Source organism: Gossypium hirsutum, chromosome D05, assembly GCF_007990345.1.
Source record: "Gossypium hirsutum isolate 1008001.06 chromosome D05, Gossypium_hirsutum_v2.1, whole genome shotgun sequence".
Taxonomy (NCBI): domain Eukaryota; kingdom Viridiplantae; phylum Streptophyta; class Magnoliopsida; order Malvales; family Malvaceae; genus Gossypium; species Gossypium hirsutum.
In genome coordinates, this window is record NC_053441.1 from 10,631,537 (window position 1) to 10,655,120 (window position 23,584).

Below are 23,584 nucleotides of genomic sequence, written 5' to 3' on the forward strand. Positions count from 1 at the left end.
TTGAGAAATGTGGGGGTGCCCCAAGGGAAGAGAACAGAATGAAGGCATGGGAAAGGGGAAATTTACCAGAGACAAATATTGGAGAAAGACTTGATACGGGGTGGTAAATGACAAATGGAGGCTCCTTTTCCCAACAGGTAGAGTTAGCCGGCTACCCCACACAATGTCAGACCACTACCCACTTCGAATTAACACAGATGGCGAAAGCATTCATAATGGTAATTCAAAATTTAAATTTGAAGCGTGGTGGTTGATGGAGGATACTTGTGAAAAAATAATTAAAGAATCTTGGGAGTCAGGAACAGGCCCAGTAGCTGAGAAACTTGGAAAGTTGCAAGCAGATTTATTAGATTAGGCGAGAAGGATTAAGAAAGGTCGAGAGGGGCTAAAGAAAAAGTTAACGAAGCAGCTGGAAGTGTTAATGGGGAAAGAAAGGAATGACAACACAATGACAGACATTGTAGACACTAAGATCCACCTAAATATGGAAATTGATAAGGATGAAATATATTGGGAACAAAGAGCAAGGGCAAATTGGCTGAAAGTGATTGATAAAAATACAATTTTTTTCACAGCTTTACTACTTCTAGAAGACGTATAAATTCAATATCCAAATTGGAGAAATCTGTGGGCGGAGAAGCAACTGAGGAGAGTGAGATTAATGATGTGGCCACCTCCTATTTTCAAAAACTTTTCACGACAAAAGGAAGGGCAGAATGTTCATATCTCTTATCGTGAATAAAGGAAAATATTTCATCTGATATCAATAGAGAGCTAATGTTAACCTTTACAGTAGAAGAATTGTATGCGGCATTAAAGGAAATGTGACCGACAATAGCTCCAGGATTTGATGGTTTTCCAGCCATTTTCTTTCAGGCATATCGTAGGTAAGGAAATAACCAATCTTTGCTTGGAAATTTTAAATAACGGTGCAAGTTTTGGTAATTTAAATCACACCAACATTGTGCTGATCCCAAAAATTCCAAATCCCACAAGCATAGTTAATTTCAAACCTATCAGTTATGTTCAGTAATCTACAAAATGGTGGCAAAAACAATTACAACTCGACTACAAGCAGTTATTGGAAGATGCATTGATGCTGCTCAAAGTGCGTTCGTCCCGGGAAGGCTAATAACAGACAATGTGATACTAGCTTATGAGATCTTACATACTTTTCGGCAAAAGCGCACAAGAAAAAAAGGATGCATGGCAATTAAACTTGACATAAGCAAAACCTATGATAGGGTTGAGTGGGGATTCTTGAAAGAAGTGATGTTACGAATGGGCTTCACACCAATGGGTTAAGCTGATTATGACTTGTGTTTCCACATCCTATGTAGTTAATACAAATGGTAGAAGTGGAAGAGTTTTTTCACCGTCTCGAGGCTTACGTCAAGGAGATTCGCTGAGCCCCTTTCTTTTTCTGATTTGTAGTGAGGGGTTATCATCTTTAATGAGATTGGCTTCAGAAAAGGGACTGATAAAGGGTGCAAAAGCAAGCAGAAGAGGACCGAAAATTTCACATCTACTCGTTGCAGATGATTGTATGTTGTTTGAGGAATCATCTGATAGGGGTGCCAGTATACCAAAGGAAATTTTGAAGGAATATGAAAAGTGTTCTGGACAGTGCGTTAATTTCAACAAGTCTACCATATTTTTCAACACCAATACGTCAAAAGAAAAAATGAATGAAGTTTCAACAAAATTGGGGGTTAGGATCTCAACAAACTTAGAATGATATCTAGGGCTTCCAAACATGGTTGGTCGACGAAAGAAGGAATCCTTTTAGCATTTAAAGGAAGAGGTTGCTACCAGGATTGATGGGTGGAGTACTAGAATGTTATCTCATGGAGGTAAAGAAGTCTTTATTAAATCTGTGTTACAGGCCATTCCAACGTACGCTATTTGTGGAGAATTTGAAAATATTTTTGCTAAATTTTGGTGGCAAAAAACGCATGGTAGGAGAGGTATTCATGAGTGTCAGTGGAAGTACTTATGCCGTCATAAAGAAGAGGGTGGATTGGGCTTTAGAAATATGGCTCAATTTAATGTTTCACTTTTAGCTAAGCAAGGATGACGTATTATAAACAATCCAAATTCTTTAGTTGCGCAAGTATTAAAAGCGAAATATTTTCCAAGTGTTGATTTTTTAAACTCACTATTGGGGAATAATATATCGTATACATGGAAAAGTATTTGGGCTGCTAAAGGCATCCTAGCAGAGGGCTTATGTTGGAAGGTGGGACGAGGTACAAAAATTTTAATCAATCGTGATTATTGGATTCCAGTTTTATCGCGTGATAGATTACCAGTTTTGAGTTCAAATTTGAATGATAGTAAAGTTCCAGAGCTAATTGATTAAAGTAGTAGAACATGGAAACAAGAGTTGGTAGAGCATACCTTTCCGGAGGATGTAACAGAGAAGATCCCCAGTATCCCACTAGCTGAAACACCGCACGAAGATTTCCATGTTTGGAGCGTTGAAGCAACGGGTGAGTTCACAACACGGAGCGCCTATAAACTATTACAAAGCATTGAAAATAACCCTGAAGCTTATGCTTTACAAAATGACTACAAGGACTTCTACAGAAAACTATGGCTACTTGATCTTCCTTCAAAATTAAAATTACAGTTTGGAAGATATCTTGGAATTTTCTAGCTACGCGAGCTAATATGCTACTTAGAAGACTGACGAACACGTCAGTATGTCCTCGCTGTAGTTCAGGAACTGAAACTATGGACCATCTCTTCCGGGAATGTCCTGCTACAATAGCAGTATGGAGAGAGTTATCTTTTCATAGGTTTTTGCAAGACAATCAAATGGGGTTTCTACAGTGGCTAACCTGGGTTTTCTCACAAAGCTCGACTCCTCAGCATCGAATCTTTTGTGTTGCAGTATGGGCCATCTGGGGAGACAGGAACAATAGATTGCCTAAAAAACATGGTAAATCTGGAAAAGAAGTAGGGAGATTTGTTCATAGCTATATTTCAGATCTTGATGCAGTTGGTTAAAATAGGTTGCAATCTTCCATATCTGTAAAAATATGGACAAAGCCAGTGGACAAGGTAGTCAAAATCAATTTCGATGCAGCATACGACGGTAGACAAAGTAAAGCGGCTATTGGGGTTGTGGCCCGCGATAAGGAGGGTTCAATTCTTCTATCATGTACAGAGGTTCATCAAAGAGTTCCCTCAGCCTTTGGGGCGAAAGCAATAGCGTGTCGTAAAGCCCTCCAGATCGGCGTTAACATGCAGTGGGAAAAAGTTATTATTGAAGGGGATTCTTTATCAATAATAAGAAAATGTAAAACAAAAAGCCCCAATAAATCATTAATTAGTGCGTATTTACATGATATTCATCAACTTCTGCTTAAATTCAAGGAGTGTAGGTTTGAGCATATCCCAAGATTAGCAAACAACCTTGCGCATATATTAGCAAATGAAGCGCTGAAGAGTAGAAGAGGAGCCTACCTGATCGGACGAGTCCCTGAAGCGGCAGAAATCCAAGCAGAAACTGAGAGGGCAAAAGAACCAGATTGAAGGAAGAAAGCGATAAATGAAGGGATGAGAGTATAGAGAAGGGCAGACATCAAAGTTATTTCAGCAGCCCTAGAGTAATCTCAAGCGTCTTGGAAAAGTAAATAAAATTGAAGAGATAAGACGTTTGTAGTCTTTTAAGACTGATTGGGCAGGTAGAATAGTAAACATTTATTAGAATCAGATTTTGTTTCCTTTTTCTTTTCTCTAGAAGATTTGGTTTTTCAATTTTTGTCTTTTAGTTTTCTTTTGATGGGCTCAATTTTTTTAATTGGGCTCGTTTGTTGTTTTTTCTAGGATATTATGTGTAACATTTATTTATTTTAAAATAAAGCCCAATCTGAAACTTATTTCAAAAAAAAAAAGATAATTATACTTTAAATTTTAAATTATAATTTTAATATATTTGTGATTATTAAAAATAAAATATATTAATGTTAAAATAGTTTTATCTAAAAAAATGTAAAGGAGATAATTTTATAGGTAAAATAAATTATTTAAATTATATTTTTATTTAATTAAATATCTAACTAAATTTAAAAAAATATAAATAATAAATATTTAAGTTAAGAAATAAGAGACATAAATATTTAAGTTAAAAATATGATTCTTTTTTTAAAATTTTGTAATAATATTTTTTAACTCATTGTTTACAAATTTAATAAATTTAGTTATATTTTAATATTGTAGTAAATATTTTTTTATGGTTTTTTACATTTTATATTTTTTTAAAATTTAAATATTTTTATATTAAAATTTACTGTATGCATAAATTATTTAAATTTTATAAATGAGTTATAACTTATTAGATTCAAAATTTTAAGACTATTTTGTAATAAATATTATTTAAAAAATGGTAATAATTTTTAAAATTAATCACCAAAAATTTGTTTTTAAAACTATTTTGTAATAAAATTTATTTATATTATTTTTAGAAAAAATATTTTTTTATGTTTTAAAAATAGGAAATTAAATGTAGAAAATTGAGAGGGTGCCACTTGGCACAAATATAAGGTACATACCTTGTTATATTATATATATATATATGATATGATATGGCATGATTTATCATTAAAATATTTTTTATTATTTAAAACATTTATCACATTTATAAATGAGAATTTTAATTTTATTAAAATATTTGGTTAAATAAATTTAATTAAACAATATAAATAAAATTTATTAAATGAATTATTATAATAATTAAATTATTTTATATTTTAACTATTATGTTTCACTTAACAAAAAAAGAAAAAGTTATATCATTTATAAATTTTAAATAAAATTTACTTTTATTATTTTATCATGTGTCAATATGAGGTTGCCAAATGTCACCATCCTATTGGTGCTCAGTACCACGTTAGAGTATTTAATAGAGTTAGTCAGATACTTATAAAATGTATAAAATTGACTTACGGTTTTTAAGTTTAGGTGTCAGTTAAATCGAATAAAAAAAGTTTAAGTGCCAAGTAAGTACAAATTACCAAGTTCAGATACTTCATATATTTTAAAATTATTAATAAATATAAAATAGTGTGATTTATTAAATAAATAAATTTAAATTAAATTATCATAATTTCATGTTCTGAGTTAAAATAAAATTGTAATATATTAGAATAAAAATTAACTATTATGTTGGATGAAATGGTAAAATAAGAAAAATGTATATTATAGTGTATTCGGTTTAGATTTCAAATCTCATTACAAGCAAGCATTTTTATGAATTTATTAAAAGTACTTAGTAAATTTGAGACACGAGTATAGGTTACATCAGTTCAATTTATAGATTTAAATTGAATTATAAAAACTTAAGAGATCGGGCCTTTTAAAGGCACAAGTCACCTATCATGTTACCTTGAGAAGGGTTTTTAGCCCAATAAAAGAAGAGCCTAATTGGCCCACATCGAAGTTTTTAGTCGGTTTCCCATATAGAGGGCCATAGTGGCTCATAATCCATCACGTGCCTCACTGTCACCGCCACTTGTTTTATCACTAAAATTATAAAAGCCGAACGATCGCTCCATTTTTGCTCCAAAAAATCTCACTCTCTTCGCAGAGGGAGGAGAAAAAGTAAGATAAACCCAAACGCCAGCCCTCCAAAACCCTAATTTCAAAATCATTTTCATCGAACGAAGTTCGAAATCCTCTTCGGTTTCTTCCTTCAAGCTTGCATTGGGGTCGTTAGAGTATATATTTATCGGCCAAAGTTGTCATGTGGAACAACAATAATAACAACGCTCAGATAGCGCCGCCGGGAACCGGGGGATCCACCATCCCACCGCCTCCAGCTGCCCAGCCTTCGTACACGGTTCTAGCTCCGCATATGACTCCGCAGGAAGCAGAGGCGAAGCTGGAGGAGAAGGCTCGGAAATGGATGCAACTTAACTCTAAACGGTATGGGGATAAGAGGAAATTTGGTTTTGTCGAGACGCAGAAGGAGGATATGCCTCCTGAGCACGTCAGGAAGATTATCAGGTAATATATATTGTTACATGGTTTTAAAGATAGTTTAGCCAGATTTGATCTATCATGTTTTGTTCATTTTCCTCATCAATATTGTTTTTTTAAGGTATTAAAGATTGTTAACACTAGGTCTTACCGATTTCGAGAATTGCTAAACTGGTTAGAGGTCGGTCATGGGATCTTGTAAAGTTAGTTATTAGTTCTCTCATCGATAATTTTTTTCTTATATATTTTAATATTTAAAGTATTCTTTAGGATTATCTATGTATTTATGTTCTAAGTTAGAAATATTCACTTAAGGGATTTTATTTTTGCAATTTTTGTACGAGAGAAATTTGCATGGAAATAAATTGCAAAATATAGAGACATTTTATCTAGGATTTTTTTTCTTGATTTTGAATAATTTTATCCTCACTAGTATGACCTTTAACCATATTTACATATTTCTTTTTTAACTTTGTTGAAGGCATGCCACTCTTGGTTGCGTTTCCAAAATACATAGAGTCCTTTTCTATGATTACTTTGTAGTTCGATGTTTTGATAGTATACACTTCATTGGCAAGATATTCATGGTTAGTTTTGTTTTGTTTCTGACAGAGACCATGGGGACATGTCTTCAAAAAAATATCGCCATGATAAACGTGTGTATCTTGGAGCCCTTAAATTCATTCCTCATGCAGTTTACAAGCTCCTTGAGAATATGCCAATGCCTTGGGAACAGGTTCGAGATGTGAAGGTTTTGTACCATATTACAGGAGCAATCACGTTTGTGAATGAAATACCGTGGGTTGTTGAACCAATCTATTTAGCACAGGTATGCTCATTACCTTCTCCTCTTACAACAATTCAACACCAAATTAAGTTCTATCTGATTTGAATTATTCTTGGAATTAGTTACCTTTCTTGTTATTGATCGACTTATCTTTTATTTCGACAGTGGGGTTCAATGTGGATCATGATGCGAAGGGAGAAAAGAGATCGTCGTCATTTCAAGAGAATGCGGTTTCCACCATTTGATGATGAGGAGCCTCCATTAGACTATGCTGATAATCTGTTAGATGTTGATCCTCTAGAGCCGATTCAGTTAGAGCTGGATGAAGAAGAAGATTCTGCTGTGTACGCTTGGTTTTATGACCATAAGCCTCTTGTAAAAACAAAGCTTATCAATGGCCCGAGTTACAGGAAATGGCATCTTTCTCTTCCAATTATGGCCACTTTGCACCGGCTTGCTGGACAACTTCTTTCTGATTTGATTGACCGTAATTATTTCTACTTGTTTGACATGGAGTCATTCTTCACAGCTAAAGCATTAAACATGTGCATACCTGGTAAGTTTCCTGCCATCTATACTAAACTTCTTTTTCCTATGTCCATGAATGATCTGAAATTTGCAGAGTTTGGCTGTTGGGGTGTGGAGACACACAGTTGATTGTGATTCAGTTATTATAAATTTAGTGATTGAAGTAGTTTTCTAGAACCTTTCACTCGTATCCTGCTTGCATTTACTAGTACTATAATATGTATTGACATCTCTAATTTCAGTCTTCTTTTTTCTTTGTTTTTTAAATGGGTGGAAAATACTGGAATGGAAATTTGTTGTGATGATGGCATGCCATTGCTTCCGTTATGCCTGGTTGTAGGTCTGAAATCAGATTTCTTTGATTTTGATAAGTTTATGGTGTTGAGTTGGTTTCTTTTGCTATTTTTTCTTTATGCTGCTTGAACGCTTTCTCATCCAGCTGTGCATGTTTTCAGGTGGTCCTAAGTTTGAACCATTATACCGTGATATGGAGAAAGGGGATGAGGACTGGAATGAATTTAATGACATAAACAAACTCATTATCCGGTCACCTCTTAGGACAGAGTATCGAATTGCTTTCCCTCATCTTTATAACAATAGACCCAGGAAAGTAAAGCTTTGTGTGTATCATACTCCCATGGTCATGCACATTAAAACAGAAGACCCTGATTTACCGGCATTCTATTATGATCCTTTGATACACCCCATAACTACCACAAACAAGGAGCGACGAGAAAAGAAAGTTTATGATGACGAGGACGAAGATGATTTTGTCTTGCCTGAAGGGGTGGAACCTTTGCTGAGTGACACACAGCTTTACACCGATACTACTGCTGCTGGGATTTCTCTTTTATTTGCTCCACACCCTTTTAATATGAGATCTGGTCGGGTGCGACGTGCTGAAGATATACCACTTGTGTCAGACTGGTACAAGGAGCACTGTCCTCCATCTTATCCTGTTAAAGTGCGAGTAAGCTATCAGAAACTGTTGAAATGCTTTGTGCTGAATGAGCTGCATCACAGACCACCAAAGGCTCAGAAGAAGAAGCACTTGTTTCGGTCTCTCCAGGCGACCAAGTTCTTTCAAACGACAGAGCTTGATTGGGTTGAAGCAGGTCTACAAGTTTGCAAGCAAGGGTACAACATGCTGAACCTTTTGATACATAGGAAAAATTTGAACTACCTTCACCTGGATTACAACTTCAACTTGAAACCTGTGAAGACTCTCACCACAAAAGAGCGCAAGAAGTCACGATTTGGCAATGCTTTTCATCTTTGTCGGGAGATTCTGCGTTTAACAAAGCTTGTGGTTGATGCCAATGTTCAGTTTCGACTTGGAAATGTTGATGCCTTCCAATTGGCAGATGGTCTGCAGTATACTTTTTCCCATGTTGGTCAGTTGACTGGGATGTACCGTTACAAGTACCGGCTCATGAGACAGATTAGGATGTGCAAAGACTTGAAACACTTAATTTATTATCGCTTCAACACTGGGCCAGTGGGGAAAGGACCTGGATGTGGATTTTGGGCACCAATGTGGAGGGTATGGCTCTTTTTCCTTCGTGGCATTGTGCCTCTTCTAGAAAGGTGGTTAGGAAATCTGCTTGCACGTCAATTTGAAGGTCGACATTCGAAGGGAGTGGCTAAGACTGTTACCAAGCAACGTGTTGAGAGCCACTTCGATCTGGAACTTCGAGCTGCTGTCATGCATGATGTTCTTGATGCCATGCCAGGTTACTATCAACTGTCATTAGTTGTTACCTTTCACGATCTTCCTTTTTTTCCCTGTTGGCAATTCCTTCTAACAGTACGTTTATAATTAAATTGCAGAGGGAATTAAACAAAATAAAGCTAGAACAATATTGCAGCATCTCAGCGAGGCATGGCGCTGTTGGAAGGCGAACATTCCGTGGAAGGTAAAACCTTTTTTTGAATGACTTGCTTGCTATTTTTGTCACCTGTGCTAGTTGTCATACTGATTTACTCTTTAGGTTCCGGGTTTGCCAGTTCCCATTGAGAATATGATCCTCAGATATGTCAAGTCTAAAGCTGACTGGTGGACAAATGTTGCGCATTACAATCGTGAGCGTATCAGAAGAGGTGCAACTGTTGATAAAACCGTTTGTAGGAAAAACTTAGGCAGATTGACACGCCTCTGGCTAAAAGCTGAGCAGGAACGACAGCACAATTATTTGAAAGATGGGCCATATGTCACTCCAGAAGAAGCTGTTGCCATTTATACCACAACTGTGCATTGGTTGGAATCAAGAAAATTTTCTCCCATTCCATTTCCCCCTTTGTCTTACAAGCATGATACAAAGCTACTCATCCTTGCACTGGAAAGGTTGAAGGAATCTTACAGTGTAGCTGTGAGGTTAAACCAACTCCAAAGAGAAGAACTGGGGTTAATTGAACAGGCTTATGATAATCCTCATGAGGCCTTATCAAGGATCAAGCGGCATCTCCTTACCCAACGTGCCTTCAAAGAAGTAAGTTGGTGGCCCAGTATGAATTTATTTTGCTTTTGAACTTCTTTGTATTCTATACATGGTTTCGAACTTAAAAATGGTCTGTTCTTTGCAGGTTGGAATAGAGTTCATGGATTTGTACAGCTATTTGATTCCAGTGTATGAAATTGAGCCCCTTGAGAAGATTACTGACGCTTACCTTGACCAATACCTATGGTATGAGGGAGACAAGCGCCACCTATTTCCTAATTGGATTAAGCCTGCAGATTCTGAGCCACCCCCGCTTTTGGTTTACAAATGGTGTCAAGGTATAAACAATTTGCAAGGAATATGGGACACAAGTGAGGGACAGTGTGTGGTGATGCTTCAGACAAAATTTGAGAAGTTCTTTGAGAAAATTGATTTGACTATGTTAAACAGGTTGGTTCAGTGTAAATATTTTGATCATCTCATCATTGGCCTTGTTGGAATTTATAAATAATATTTCTTTATATTTTGCAGGCTTCTGCGTTTGGTTCTTGATCACAACATTGCAGATTATGTAACTGCAAAGAACAATGTGGTGTTGTCTTACAAAGATATGAGTCACACGAATTCATATGGTCTTATACGTGGTCTTCAGTTTGCTTCTTTCGTTGTCCAGTATTATGGACTTGTTCTGGATCTCTTGCTTCTTGGATTGACTCGTGTTAGTGAGATTGCTGGTCCACCCCAGATGCCAAATGAATTCATCACATACTGGGACACAAAAGTTGAAACCAGGCATCCAATTCGTCTGTACTCTAGGTATATTGATAGGGTGCACATATTATTCAGATTCACACATGAAGAGGCACGAGACCTAATCCAGCGTTATCTTACTGAGCATCCTGATCCAAACAATGAAAACATGGTTGGATATAACAACAAGAAATGCTGGCCTAGAGATGCAAGAATGAGGCTTATGAAACATGATGGTTTGTGGAATCTTAAATGATTTGAATTTTTTTGGACGAAACTGCTTTGGAGATTCAGTCTCTAGTTTTATTTCTTTCTTTGCAGTTAATCTTGGGAGAAGTGTCTTCTGGGACATGAAGAATCGTCTACCTAGAAGCATCACAACGTTGGAATGGGAAAACAGCTTTGTTTCTGTCTATAGCAAGGATAATCCCAACCTGCTTTTTAGCATGTATGTGTCTCATATTACCTCTTTATTTAATGTTTTTGTTATATGTATGCAGCATTTAGTGCTTGAATTATTTTTAGTGGTTGACCAAAGGTTTTGCTCTTGGTTTCTTCTAATGAAAATGTTGAAAATTCCATTGTATTTTACCTCAGAGATGTATTAATTTGACAGCCATGTCAAACTATCATTACAAAGAATTCATGATATGTGAATTGATTATCTGGAGCTATAATGTTAGATGTTATAAGTCTATCGGTTTACTGGTTTTGTGCATTGACATAAAGTGATGCTCTGTGCTTGGTGTCTTGCCTATGTGGCAGAATGTGTTTTGTTAAATTTCATTATGAGTTTACATGTGACTTTGTTGTATGGGTAAAATAGCTTTGTGCAACGAACTTTTTTTGATAGTTTTAAGGTTTCCTTGTTAGTGGTATTGTTTCTGTCCTGCTATTTACTTGAAGAAACTGTTTGACTGATGCAGTATCTTTATCTCTGATGTCTAGGTGTGGTTTTGAAGTTCGAATACTTCCTAAAATAAGAATGACCCAAGAAGCATTTAGCAATACAAGAGATGGGGTTTGGAATTTGCAGAATGAACAAACAAAAGAGCGAACTGCAGTTGCTTTCTTACGGGTTGATGATGAGCACATGAAGGTCTTTGAGAATCGTGTCAGGCAGATTCTCATGTCTTCTGGGTCAACAACATTTACAAAGATAGTCAATAAATGGAATACTGCTTTAATAGGTATCTCATATCGCCTTTTATATTGGTCTTGTGAATTTTGTTTGATCTTTTGCTTTGTTGAACTTATTGGGTCTTCTTCCTCTTAATTTTTTTTCTTTGTTGATCAGGTCTTATGACTTACTTCCGTGAAGCAACTGTACATACACAAGAGCTTCTAGATCTGCTTGTTAAATGTGAAAATAAAATTCAAACACGTATCAAGATTGGATTGAATTCAAAAATGCCTAGTCGGTATGGTTTTTCTAACTGATCTCTCTATTCTTTGTGCCTCTCTTCTTTTTGGTCATAATAAGTTATTAAAACACTACCATGCTTTCAGGTTCCCTCCTGTCATTTTTTACACTCCTAAAGAAATTGGAGGACTTGGCATGTTATCAATGGGACACATATTGATTCCACAGAGTGACCTTCGATACAGTCAACAGACTGATGTTGGTGTGACTCACTTTAGGAGTGGAATGAGCCATGAAGAGGACCAGCTGATCCCTAATCTTTACCGGTACATACAGGTAAAGTCGATTGCACTTTCTTACATGTTTTTCGGTTTCTACTTTCTATATTGCTTTATTGTTTGATGATTTTCTGACTTCAACAGCCATGGGAGAGTGAGTTCATAGACTCACAGCGTGTTTGGGCCGAGTATGCTCTGAAGAGGCAGGAAGCTCAAGCACAAAATAGGCGCCTAACTCTTGAGGATTTGGAAGTGAGTTGTCTTGTTTTCTATTGTCGAGTGATTGCGATTGTTGTTTTCTAATTCCATTTCTCTTTGGCAGTTTCCTCTCGTTGTATCTTTTCGTATGATTGTTATTCTAACCATTTAGCATTCTGTACATTTTTTGCATTATATGATTTATCTGTCACATGAAAGTTGTGTTCTGATGATATTGTCCCTGATTTATTAACAGGATTCATGGGATAGGGGAATACCACGTATAAATACTTTGTTTCAGAAGGATAGGCACACATTAGCATATGACAAAGGATGGCGAGTACGCACAGACTTCAAGCAGTACCAGGTGCTGAAGCAGAATCCATTCTGGTGGACCCACCAAAGGCATGATGGCAAATTGTGGAACTTGAACAACTATCGAACTGATGTCATCCAAGCTCTGGGAGGTGTTGAGGGAATTCTAGAGCATACCTTGTTTAAAGGAACATAGTAAGTACTTGCTTAGTTTTAGTTTAGTTATAAATTTCATAGATAAATTGACCAGTTACTATACTTATTAATGATTTGTATGGTCATATCTTATTTTATGTTCTTCTATTCCTTATATTACAGCTTCCCTACTTGGGAGGGTCTTTTTTGGGAAAAGGCTTCTGGATTCGAGGAGTCAATGAAGTATAAGAAGCTTACTAATGCTCAGAGATCTGGTCTTAACCAGATTCCTAACCGTAGATTTACTCTCTGGTGGTCACCTACAATCAATCGGGCTAATGTTTACGTGGGTTTTCAAGTGCAACTAGATCTCACTGGAATATTCATGCATGGGAAGATCCCAACCTTGAAAATATCTTTGATTCAGATCTTCCGTGCCCATTTGTGGCAAAAAATTCATGAGAGTGTAGTTATGGATCTTTGCCAAGTGCTAGATCAGGAATTGGATGCTTTGGAAATTGAAACTGTTCAGAAGGAGACAATTCATCCAAGGAAGAGTTATAAGATGAACAGCTCTTGCGCAGATATTCTTCTCTTTGCAGCTCATAGATGGCCTATGTCGAAGCCTAGTCTTGTGGCAGAGTCCAAGGACATGTTTGATCAAAAAGCAAGCAATAAATATTGGATAGATGTACAACTTCGGTGGGGAGATTATGATTCGCATGATATTGAGCGTTACACTCGAGCCAAATTTATGGATTATACAACAGACAACATGTCTATTTATCCATCTCCTACTGGTAAATTTTTACCTACTTGTTCCTGTTTTTCCTTCTCTCCTGTATGCCCTTTGTTTTCTTTTGGTCAAAGATCTGATCATCTATTGTCTTTATGTAGGGGTGATGATTGGACTTGATCTGGCTTACAACTTGCATTCTGCGTTCGGTAACTGGTTCCCTGGATCAAAGCCACTGCTTGCTCAGGCAATGAATAAGATCATGAAGGTAACATGGTTTACTGTTTTACAACATCGGTGGACAGAAAATATAATAATCTATAATTCAGATTTTTGAAGCTACGTTTGTTTTTAAAAGATAATATATGTATGGATATTAAGGGTTGATCTAATTGTTTCTGTCTATTTATACAGTCAAATCCAGCTTTATATGTCCTAAGGGAGCGGATAAGAAAAGGTTTGCAGTTGTATTCTTCTGAGCCTACTGAGCCATATCTTTCATCCCAAAATTATGGGGAGATCTTCAGCAACCAGATTATCTGGTTTGTTGACGACACCAATGTTTATCGTGTGACAATCCATAAGACATTTGAAGGGAATCTCACAACAAAGCCCATTAATGGTGCCATCTTCATATTTAATCCCAGGACCGGGCAGTTGTTCCTAAAGGTTTGTTTCCTCATATAGCATTTCTTTTCTAAGCTAGTTTGTCTATTGTGAAGATCTCAACACGATCACTTTCGCTTCTTGCAGGTCATTCACACAAGCGTGTGGGCAGGTCAAAAGCGTCTTGGTCAGCTTGCTAAGTGGAAAACTGCTGAAGAAGTTGCTGCTCTTGTGCGGTCTCTGCCTGTTGAAGAACAACCAAAGCAGATCATTGTTACTCGGAAGGGAATGCTTGATCCTTTGGAGGTTCACTTACTGGATTTCCCTAACATAGTTATCAAGGGAAGTGAGCTGCAACTACCATTCCAAGCTTGCTTGAAAATAGAAAAATTTGGTGATCTGATTCTTAAGGCTACAGAACCACAAATGGTTTTGTTTAACATCTATGATGACTGGTTGAAGAGTATCTCATCATACACTGCATTCTCCCGACTTATTCTGATCCTTCGTGCACTTCATGTGAACAATGAGAAGGCTAAGATGTTACTGAAACCTGACAAGACAATTGTTACTGAGCCACATCATATCTGGCCTTCTCTAACTGATGATCAGTGGATGAAGGTAGGCATTATTGTTACTCATAGTGCATTCACCAATTAGTTTTAGAAGCATGCATCCTTCTTTGCAAGTGCATTAAAGCTGAATTTCGTGGCACAGGTTGAAGTTGCTTTAAGAGATCTCATACTCTCTGACTATGCCAAAAAGAACAATGTGAACACATCAGCCTTAACACAGTCCGAGATTCGTGACATTATTCTTGGAGCTGAGATTACTCCACCCTCTCAACAGAGGCAACAAATAGCAGAGATTGAGAAACAGGTTAAGCTCTTTCTGGTTTTTTCCCCCTCATTACTATTTATTTATGGTTGCTTGCTAATTTAACTTGGCTTTATGTTTGCTGAACTTCTATTTTATCTAAATTTATCAACTTATACTTTCAGGCTAAGGAAGCAAGTCAGCTGACAGCTGTGACAACTAGGACTACAAATGTGCATGGTGATGAGCTCATTGTCACGACCACAAGTCCTTACGAGCAAGCAGCATTTGGGTCCAAGACTGACTGGCGTGTTAGAGCAATATCAGCTACTAATCTTTATCTCCGTGTCAATCATATATATGTGAACTCAGAAGACATAAAGGTACATAACTGACTTACTGGAGATCTAATCATTTATCTAGATGCTTATGCTGATCTTTATTAAAATCAATGATGCAGGAAACGGGGTACACTTACATCATGCCAAAGAACATTTTAAAGAAGTTCATCTGCATAGCAGATTTGCGGACTCAAATTGCTGGGTACTTGTATGGAATAAGCCCTCCTGATAATCCTCAGGTTAAGGAAATTCGCTGTATTGCAATGCCACCACAGTGGGGTACTCATCAGCAAGTTCATCTTCCATCTGCTCTTCCTGAACATGATTTCTTGAATGATCTGGAGCCTTTGGGATGGTTGCACACACAACCAAATGAGCTTCCCCAATTATCACCACAGGTACTTTTAGAGTTTGCTTCTTGAAGTAAAATTTTAGTGGAATATTTCAATGTTGTAGTTTTGTCCATGACTGATCTAATATTATAAACTAATTGCTGCGTATTATCATGCATTTCTGATCACAGGATGTCACATCCCATGCTCGGATTTTGGAGAACAACAAACAGTGGGATGGAGAGAAGTGCATTATCTTGACTTGCAGTTTCACTCCAGGTTCTTGCTCATTAACAGCGTACAAGCTTACACCAAGTGGATATGAGTGGGGACGGATAAACAAAGATACAGGAAGCAATCCTCATGGCTACCTTCCAACTCATTACGAGAAGGTGCAGATGCTCTTAAGTGATAGGTTCCTTGGGTTTTATATGGTAAGAGAATATTTTCATCGAGTTGTGTTCTTTGAATTTCCTATCCATTATATTTCAATCAAATGTATATAATATTGGATGGGGTGTTGTGGGACTGACTCTTTACTTGTGTTGTACTTATAGATTCCTGACAATGGTCCATGGAATTACAATTTCATGGGAGTGAAGCATACAGTTAGCATGAAATATGGGGTGAAGCTAGGGACACCTAGAGAATACTACAACGAGGACCACAGGCCGACTCATTTCCTTGAGTTCAGCAACTTGGAGGAAGGTGAGACTGCAGAAGGAGATCGGGAGGATACATTCACCTAAGTCTGGGTTCATGTCAACCTTGTTCGTTGTTGTTTCTGTAGCTTACGCCTGTTAACACTTTGTGCCCGAAATATTAGTAGAGGCCTGACGTTTTTGTTTGAATAGTTGCATGTACTTTTTATACCATTTGTAACAATGCTGGGAGTTGTAAATATACGAGCAAAACCCTTCTGATTTTGCCCTCTAACAAATATTCTTTTGGTGTTTTACTTATTTTGGTGTTCATAAAGAAAGGGATTAAGAGTTTGCATTTTTGACTTATTAATCGTCAATTGAGATACGTATAGATTTAAGTGTTATCATGTTTTCAGTCCAATTCAACTCTAGCCTTTTTGCTTTGCAAAGGTGTTAGTTTTGAAGTTTGAATCCCCTATCTTTGATCATTTGGAATCATCCTTCAGAGGTGGATATAAAAAAGCATTGCCATTGCCGTCGGCATTGAGATTGATTTTCACGTCTCATATCACAAGCAGCAGATAGTGCCAGATATCTGAAACCAGAGATGATGTAAAACGCCCACTATAAAACCAGATGTCTAAAGTAAAACAAGAATTCAAGAAACATTTCGTTGACCCCCAGACATATAACATAGCACTCCTGAAACATAGTTCCATGTTACAACGTGGTGTTGCTGGCATCGGTAACCACTGCCACCTCTTACGAGAAGAAGATAAGTAAGCAAAAGAAAACAATAATATCTATATGTATATCAATTATACAAATTTTGACATCTAATACTTAAATTCGTCCTTGGCATCAGCCATCTTAAGGACTTCCGTGCCCAGTCTCCTTCACCGGATTAGGAATCCTCCTCTTCCTTAATTGTGTCTGAGCTCTCTTCGGAAGCCAATATCTCATCATTACAAACAGCAGACTGCGGGTTCTTGAACAGATCACTATTTTCTAGTTCACTTAATTTCTCTTTGGACTCCCCCTTGAGCAGCTTGACAACTTCAAGGATGGTAGGTCTTTTCTCGGGCTGAGCGTCAGCACATACAAGTGCGACTAGGACAACCCTTTTCAGCTCTTCTTCCACATACTTCCCATTTAACCTTGGATCCGCCAATTCGCTGAACTTCCCCTCAGAAGCTAGAGGGAGGGCCCATTCTGCAATCGGGCGTTTCACCGTTGGACTCAGTTTCTCAAGGGGTTTCTTGCCACTGGCAAGCTCTAGCAGAAGAATGCCAAAACTGTACACATCACAACTCTCCGAAGCTTTTCCTAACATAGCATACTCAGGGGCAAGGTAGCCAAGGGTACCCTTAACTCGAGTAGTCACATGTGTTGCACCATCAGGGATAAATTTTGCAAACCCAAAATCCGCAACCTGAGGCTGGAAATCTGAATCTAGCAACACATTACTAGCTTTGATGTCTCTGTGAATTATGTGTGGGGTTGAATGGTGGTGAAGGTAACTGAAGGAATCAAGCCAAAGAGTTGGGGTTGGCATTTTTTGTTAGAAAAAGTTATAGAATAGAGAAGAAAATTGGGTTCAACACTTACGCAATTCCTTCAGCAGAGCCAATTGCGATATTCATCCTTCTACTCCAATCAAGATGGCATTCTGATGAATGATGCCCGTGAAGATGTGAAAGCAAACTTAGGTTGGGCATGTAGTCGTATACAATCAGACGTTCTTGCCCTTCAGCACAGTATCCTCGTAAACTCAGTAGATTCTTGTGTCTAACTCTTGCCAATATCTCAACCTCAACCGAAAACTGCACTTCTGCTTTATTGCTCCACACCTTCAGCCTCTTAACTGCGATCTGCAAGTCTATAACTTTCAAAACAAGAACACGGTTGAAAGAAAAACAAAGCAATAGAAAAACATCAAGAAGGTTCATTTTGATTGTAACAGATATAATCATGGAATTCCAAAAGTGTTATCCAAATGGAAACTATTGATGGTACTAATGTGCTGTTTAGAGAACGAGAGGTGCTATTTTGAAGATCACCAAAGTCCTAAAATTACGCAGTAAGTACTAATGGTGACCCTTCAACAATTGATGAAACTACAATTTTTATTTGCCATAAAACTTCCCTAGCAAATAGAGAAATCGGTACTAGCTGGGTCCAGAGAAAAGGTGGTACAACATCAAAGTTGGCTATCAACTTTCCATAGGAAGAAGAACAAGAATCTAATGAAGTCCGATCCTAGCCGGTCCTAAAACAGTCATTATAGTCTATATTAGTCAGGCTTGGACACTGGTATATGTGGACAGGGTATATTCAATTTTATCCCAGGATTCTATGTATTTGAAGAGTCCTTGGAGGATCATACCCATGTTCTGGTATGTGTTTCCCAATCTTTATGATCTATTAATACGGTTAATTTTCTCAGTTGTTCCATTGCACCTATTATGAGTGAATGCCAAGCGATGTTGATTCACATCATTTCGATTTGGGATTTGTTACGACTTTATCACGTTAACCCTTTAACCTATCGCTGAACAGTTTTAGGTCGGAAGTTTTAACACTTCTGCCCTTACTACTGATTCCATTATAAGAAACTTCTGCACCATTACTTCAACAGAGTAGCACCTTTTCTACCTTGTTACATGAGATTCATATAGATATGAACCATGAAAATAACAGAAGCCAGTCCAGGAATATGCTTGCAAAGTAGAACAATTTTCACAAATAGTAAACTGGATTCAAACTATAGTAAGATGCATGCTAGAACATTCAATATTACTGAAGTTTTTGATGGATAAACAAGCGAAAAGTGAGCCGCTGATGGATATAACTACGTATTAACCGACAAATCTTTCAAAGCTTAGAAGTTAGGGAAACATAGGACGCCACAAAATAGCAATTTTCACTTGGTTAAAAGGGCGCCCCCCCCCCCCACCAAAAAAAAAAAAGGAAAAAAAAAAGTAAAATGATTCATACCTGTGATCCATCCCATAGCTGACCCCAATATACACTGCCAAATCCTCCTTCTCCAAGCTTGTTGTCATAATTAAAATTATTGGTAGCTGAATGTAATTCTTTCAATGAAAATATCCTCCATGTCGGCTGCTGCTTTCCCTTCTCTTTCCTGTTGTATCATACAATGTTAAGACATTAAAATCCAATCACAAAAACACGAAACAACTTAAATTAAGTGCATTAAAAGAAGATTCAATTTGACAGCCAAAAGAGCCTTTGCGTCTAAGACGGAAATCAGCATATCCTTGTGAATTTGATTACAGAGTGCGAGATTTCAAGCTTAAATGAAAGTCAACTAGCTATATCAAGCTCGATTAAGTATTTCCTTTTTCAACGGTTCCAGAAGGAAACAAAGTTCAAATCTTGAGATGATAGTAGATAAAAATGAAAAAGATAAAATTTAATCAACACCCAGATGATAGTTTCAAAAACTAAATAAAACCATTACCATTCCTCAAATCAAAACTAAAATTCAATAAAAAAAAGCTGCAAAACTTTCCAAAAGGAGTTTTGTAAAACAAAGAAAAGCAGTATTAACAATTATAATCTTACCGATCGACGCCTTTCCCACAACAAATCATAGAGCAGAACGCCATCTCAAAACCAAACTAAAAATCCCACTCTGTCTTCCTTTTTTTCTTTTGCCTTCTGTCTCAAAGGAAACCACTTCCCTGCAGTTTCAAAGACCTTTTTTTATTATTATAAAATTTGTATTTATACTTTGTACTTTAATTGCTCAACTTCAGTTTCCTTTTCTAAGCAGCAGATTCATATGGGATGCCAAAGGTAACGCTAGTGGGCAGTAAATTGTTCCAAAAAAACTTTCTCTCTGGGTTTTTCTTTAATTGTTAGTATCTATTTTTTGGGAAGAAATGGAGAAAAGGAAGAGTATATGGCAAGGTTTGCTGGAGTTACCTGTTCTTTTTTTTTCTGTCTTTTGTTTACTTTATGCCATTGGTTGCTTGCTGATTTGGCTGCTTTCTCATTGAATCTAGCTGTTTTCAATTCAAAAATTGCACCCACGTCCAGATCCCCACCCATGGTTCCATTTTATTAAACATTTTTTTTTCATTTTTACAGTTCTTTTCATAATCTTTTAACAGTTTATGCAAAAAATGAACCCAAAAAACAGTTTATGCAATGGAATGGACCCCTCTGCCTCCCTCCTTCTATAGTCTATATCACTCTGTCTCTTTTTTTATCGAAAATGGCCGCTTTCATTTTCATTTAGATTATTGGATTGAAGTTGAATAAAGTAATACGGTAATATGATAAATTATATTTAATGGGATAGAAGAAGCACTCATTCATGGTGATGATGCACCAAAATTTGATATTATTAAAGCCTTTTTCTGCTAAACGAAGCTTCAAAATTTGACCTGATATTGGTATAAAGTTTGTGAGGTCCAAGGAAAAGCAAATACCAATGTTGTAATACTAAATTAACACTATGCATAAAATAAAAACGATTATTGGTGGAACACCAGAAGATAAAAGTCTTTTAAATATATTATTTATTATTCACATTTAGATGAGGCTGGCCTGTATGAGATTTAACTCAACTGATTTTATTCTATGAAGCTACACTTTTGTTTATTTATAGGTGTGAAGCTTTGGAGTTTGAACTAAAGATATACTCCTCCTGAATTACGGGCTAATCTGCTTTAGTTGTTTGGCCTACCAATGATTGATACAAGAAATTAAAATAGCTTTATCAGCTCTACAAGACAAAGGCTGAATTTTGTCAGTGGAATAATAATAAAATGATATAAATCAATTGATAATACGCAAACCAATGAAGTTATCAGCTTGCATTTCAACCTTAATAACCTTTTATTTCCGGATAGGACTGAAGTCAAGTTTTTAGAAAATAAAATAGAGAGATGTGAAGGTGGTGTGTCCTCTTTAAATAATATTTAATTACGTAAATTTAAATTATTAAAAAAAACTAATTGTTTGAACTTAAAATTTAATAATTTTAATAAATTTAAGTAAATAAATTTTACCCCATTCATACACATACAACATACTTTAGATACGTATTTATTGTGCGCTGGTATTATCATTAAATGCTGATATTATATGATACCTAAGTTTTGCTCGTAAATTAAAATATTTGGTCCAGCCAGCTTTGAAGCCAAAAAGTGTCTTAAATTTGTTAGCTGATGCAATTAACAAGAAATTAACGCTTTACCTTAAGCCATAATAGAGTTTGAATAATACAAAATAATGACAGGTGGCAGTTCATTCTTGCAGGACTTGAATGCAACAATCAAATGGATGGCCTTGGAGATGCTGGAGTGCCCCCACAGAACCTACTTCTTTATGGATTCTTATTCTATTAAACTTTTAACACCTTTTTATCTTGGCAATCTGGTGCTAATTATTTATGGTTGTTGAGATTTATGTCTTCTAACATTATGACTACGTTGTTGGAGAATAAGTTTTGATATCCAGACCATGAAAGGCCCTGTCTTTGATTTGTTAAAAAGGCTCTGAAATATGAGAGTTGGGGGGGGTAGTTTTATGCTTTAATCAAACATCAATTGATTCATTTATGAGATAAATTAAGAATTTAAGATGCACAAAACTGTAATTTACAAGCCTTTTTTTTTATTTATTTCCCTTGTAAAGACAGCAAAATGAACAAAAATAGTGATGCCAACTGAGATAACCTAACAGAAACTGAAGTCTTACGAACTGCTCCAGCTGATACATTTATTGTTGTTGTCATATCCCCATTTGTGTTGTTGGACAAATGCTGCACTGTCCTTGCTGAACCGGGTTTAGGTGCATCACATAAACCGATGCCCCTATCAAAGGCATCTTCAAACCCGTTATTTGCATTATAACATAGTCCTGAATTGTTGTTAAGCCTAAGCTTGCGCCCCATCTTCCACACCATTTCTCTTCCAAATGGAACCGGGCCGGTTAAGTGATTATCATTCAGCCTTAGTTCACTAACATTCTTCAAGTCCCTGAAGTTGCTTGGAATTGACCCATTGAAGTGATTTCCGTCAAGATAAGCCACCCGAAGGCTGTTCAACCGGCCTAATGACTCGGGGATCGGTCCATGCAAGTTCATGTTCGATAAAACTAGGATCATTAAATCCTTCATTCCATCAAAGCAATCACTAGGAATGGCAGTTGATCCCATTTGATTGCCTTTGAGGATCAAAGCTTGTAGGGAAGTTAAGCTACTGAGTGATGTTGGAAATGGGCCGGACAAGCGATTATAACTCAAATCCATTAGGATGAGCTCTTTTAGCCCACTAAAAGAATCGGGTATGGAACCGGTCAAACGATTATGACTAAAATCGATTTTGACTAAAGACTGGCATGACCCAAGGGTAAATGGAATTGAACCCATTAAAAGATTTTGGCTCATATCCAAAACATTCAAAACCGGGAAGCTAAAAGCAGGAATTGAACCGTTTAATTTGTTCCCACTCAAATCTAACGACCTTAGGCCAGTGATCATGCCTAATGAAACAGGGACCGAACCGTTAAGGTTGTTCTTGTGAAGATCAAGAACCCTTAAACGAGTAAGATTTCCCAGTTCAGCAGGAATGGAACCAATATGCCCATTTTCCCTAAGGACCAAAGTCTGTAACGTGGAACCCAATTGACCCAAAAACTTTGGGATTGGCTGAGGATTACAAGTGAAACAACGGTAAAAAAACAGTGTCCTAAGATGAGGAAGCTTGGTAATGGACTCTGAAAGGTAAGACTTTGTCTGGTCACAAGTAGGGAAAGCAGTGTCATCGGACAATGCCCCGAAAGACAAGGAAACAACGTGGTAAACGTTATCTTTGTCCGGCATGCACTCGATGCCGTGCCACCGCCCACGGCAAACGTCGGGGATATCCGTGGCCCAATCATTCCCCGTGGCTCGCATTATATCGTAAACCGCATCTTGCTCTTGAGGGTTGGTCCGAGCCCCATTTTTGTTAATCGAAAACCCGGTTTGAGGACCGTCGATGAGAGTAGAGGGGACGCCGGAATCCGACATGATGACTGTAAAAGGCCTAGAGAGTTGGAAAAAAGCACAAAAGATGACGAGGAAAAGAGTGAAATATGTAGCCATTTTTGGGAAAGAGTGAGTGAAAAATGGTGGAGTTAAAGTTGATTTGATATAAGGATCAAGGGGAAGCAGCAAGTGGAGTAAATGAGAGGGGTCGGGTTCTTGAATGAAGGAAAGCTAATTATGCGTTCACGGGAAATGAAGGGGTTGAAATAAATTTTCATGTAGTATTATTATTATTTTTTTGCGCATTAATGTTTTTCACGAGAATT

At 37.0% G+C, this 23,584-nt stretch overlaps 3 protein-coding genes across 3 annotated transcripts; 1 reads left to right on the top strand and 2 right to left on the bottom strand.

Annotated features, from left to right (window-relative positions):
* The first annotated feature begins 5,502 nt into the window (after positions 1 to 5,502).
* Positions 5,503 to 16,607, top strand: LOC107906455 (pre-mRNA-processing-splicing factor 8A). The gene is made up of 23 exons (XM_016833446.2): positions 5,503 to 6,012; positions 6,598 to 6,814; positions 6,938 to 7,328; positions 7,756 to 9,033; positions 9,131 to 9,216; positions 9,292 to 9,789; positions 9,884 to 10,188; positions 10,270 to 10,724; positions 10,810 to 10,936; positions 11,437 to 11,678; positions 11,786 to 11,909; positions 11,998 to 12,187; positions 12,274 to 12,381; positions 12,584 to 12,837; positions 12,961 to 13,577; positions 13,675 to 13,781; positions 13,928 to 14,182; positions 14,267 to 14,740; positions 14,837 to 14,998; positions 15,121 to 15,318; positions 15,396 to 15,674; positions 15,800 to 16,042; positions 16,166 to 16,607. Exons 1-23 carry the CDS (start codon positions 5,750 to 5,752, stop codon positions 16,355 to 16,357), a joined length of 7,065 nt encoding a protein of 2,354 aa, XP_016688935.2. The 5' UTR covers positions 5,503 to 5,749; the 3' UTR covers positions 16,358 to 16,607.
* A 302-nt stretch (positions 16,608 to 16,909) lies between these two features.
* LOC107906456 (PTI1-like tyrosine-protein kinase At3g15890) lies at positions 16,910 to 20,531 on the bottom strand. Its single transcript, XM_016833448.2, has 5 exons — positions 20,204 to 20,531; positions 19,841 to 19,959; positions 19,250 to 19,397; positions 17,861 to 18,123; positions 16,910 to 17,772 (listed from the first exon to the last, which is right to left on the bottom strand). Exons 2-5 carry the CDS (start codon positions 19,882 to 19,884, stop codon positions 17,157 to 17,159), a joined length of 1,071 nt encoding a protein of 356 aa, XP_016688937.1. The 5' UTR covers positions 19,885 to 19,959; positions 20,204 to 20,531; the 3' UTR covers positions 16,910 to 17,156.
* Positions 20,532 to 21,881: 1,350 nt separating this feature from the next.
* On the bottom strand, positions 21,882 to 23,456 carry LOC107902758 (protein TOO MANY MOUTHS). The gene has a single exon (XM_016828883.2). It carries the CDS (start codon positions 23,373 to 23,375, stop codon positions 21,906 to 21,908), a length of 1,470 nt encoding a protein of 489 aa, XP_016684372.2. The 5' UTR covers positions 23,376 to 23,456; the 3' UTR covers positions 21,882 to 21,905.
* Positions 23,457 to 23,584: the final 128 nt, after the last annotated feature.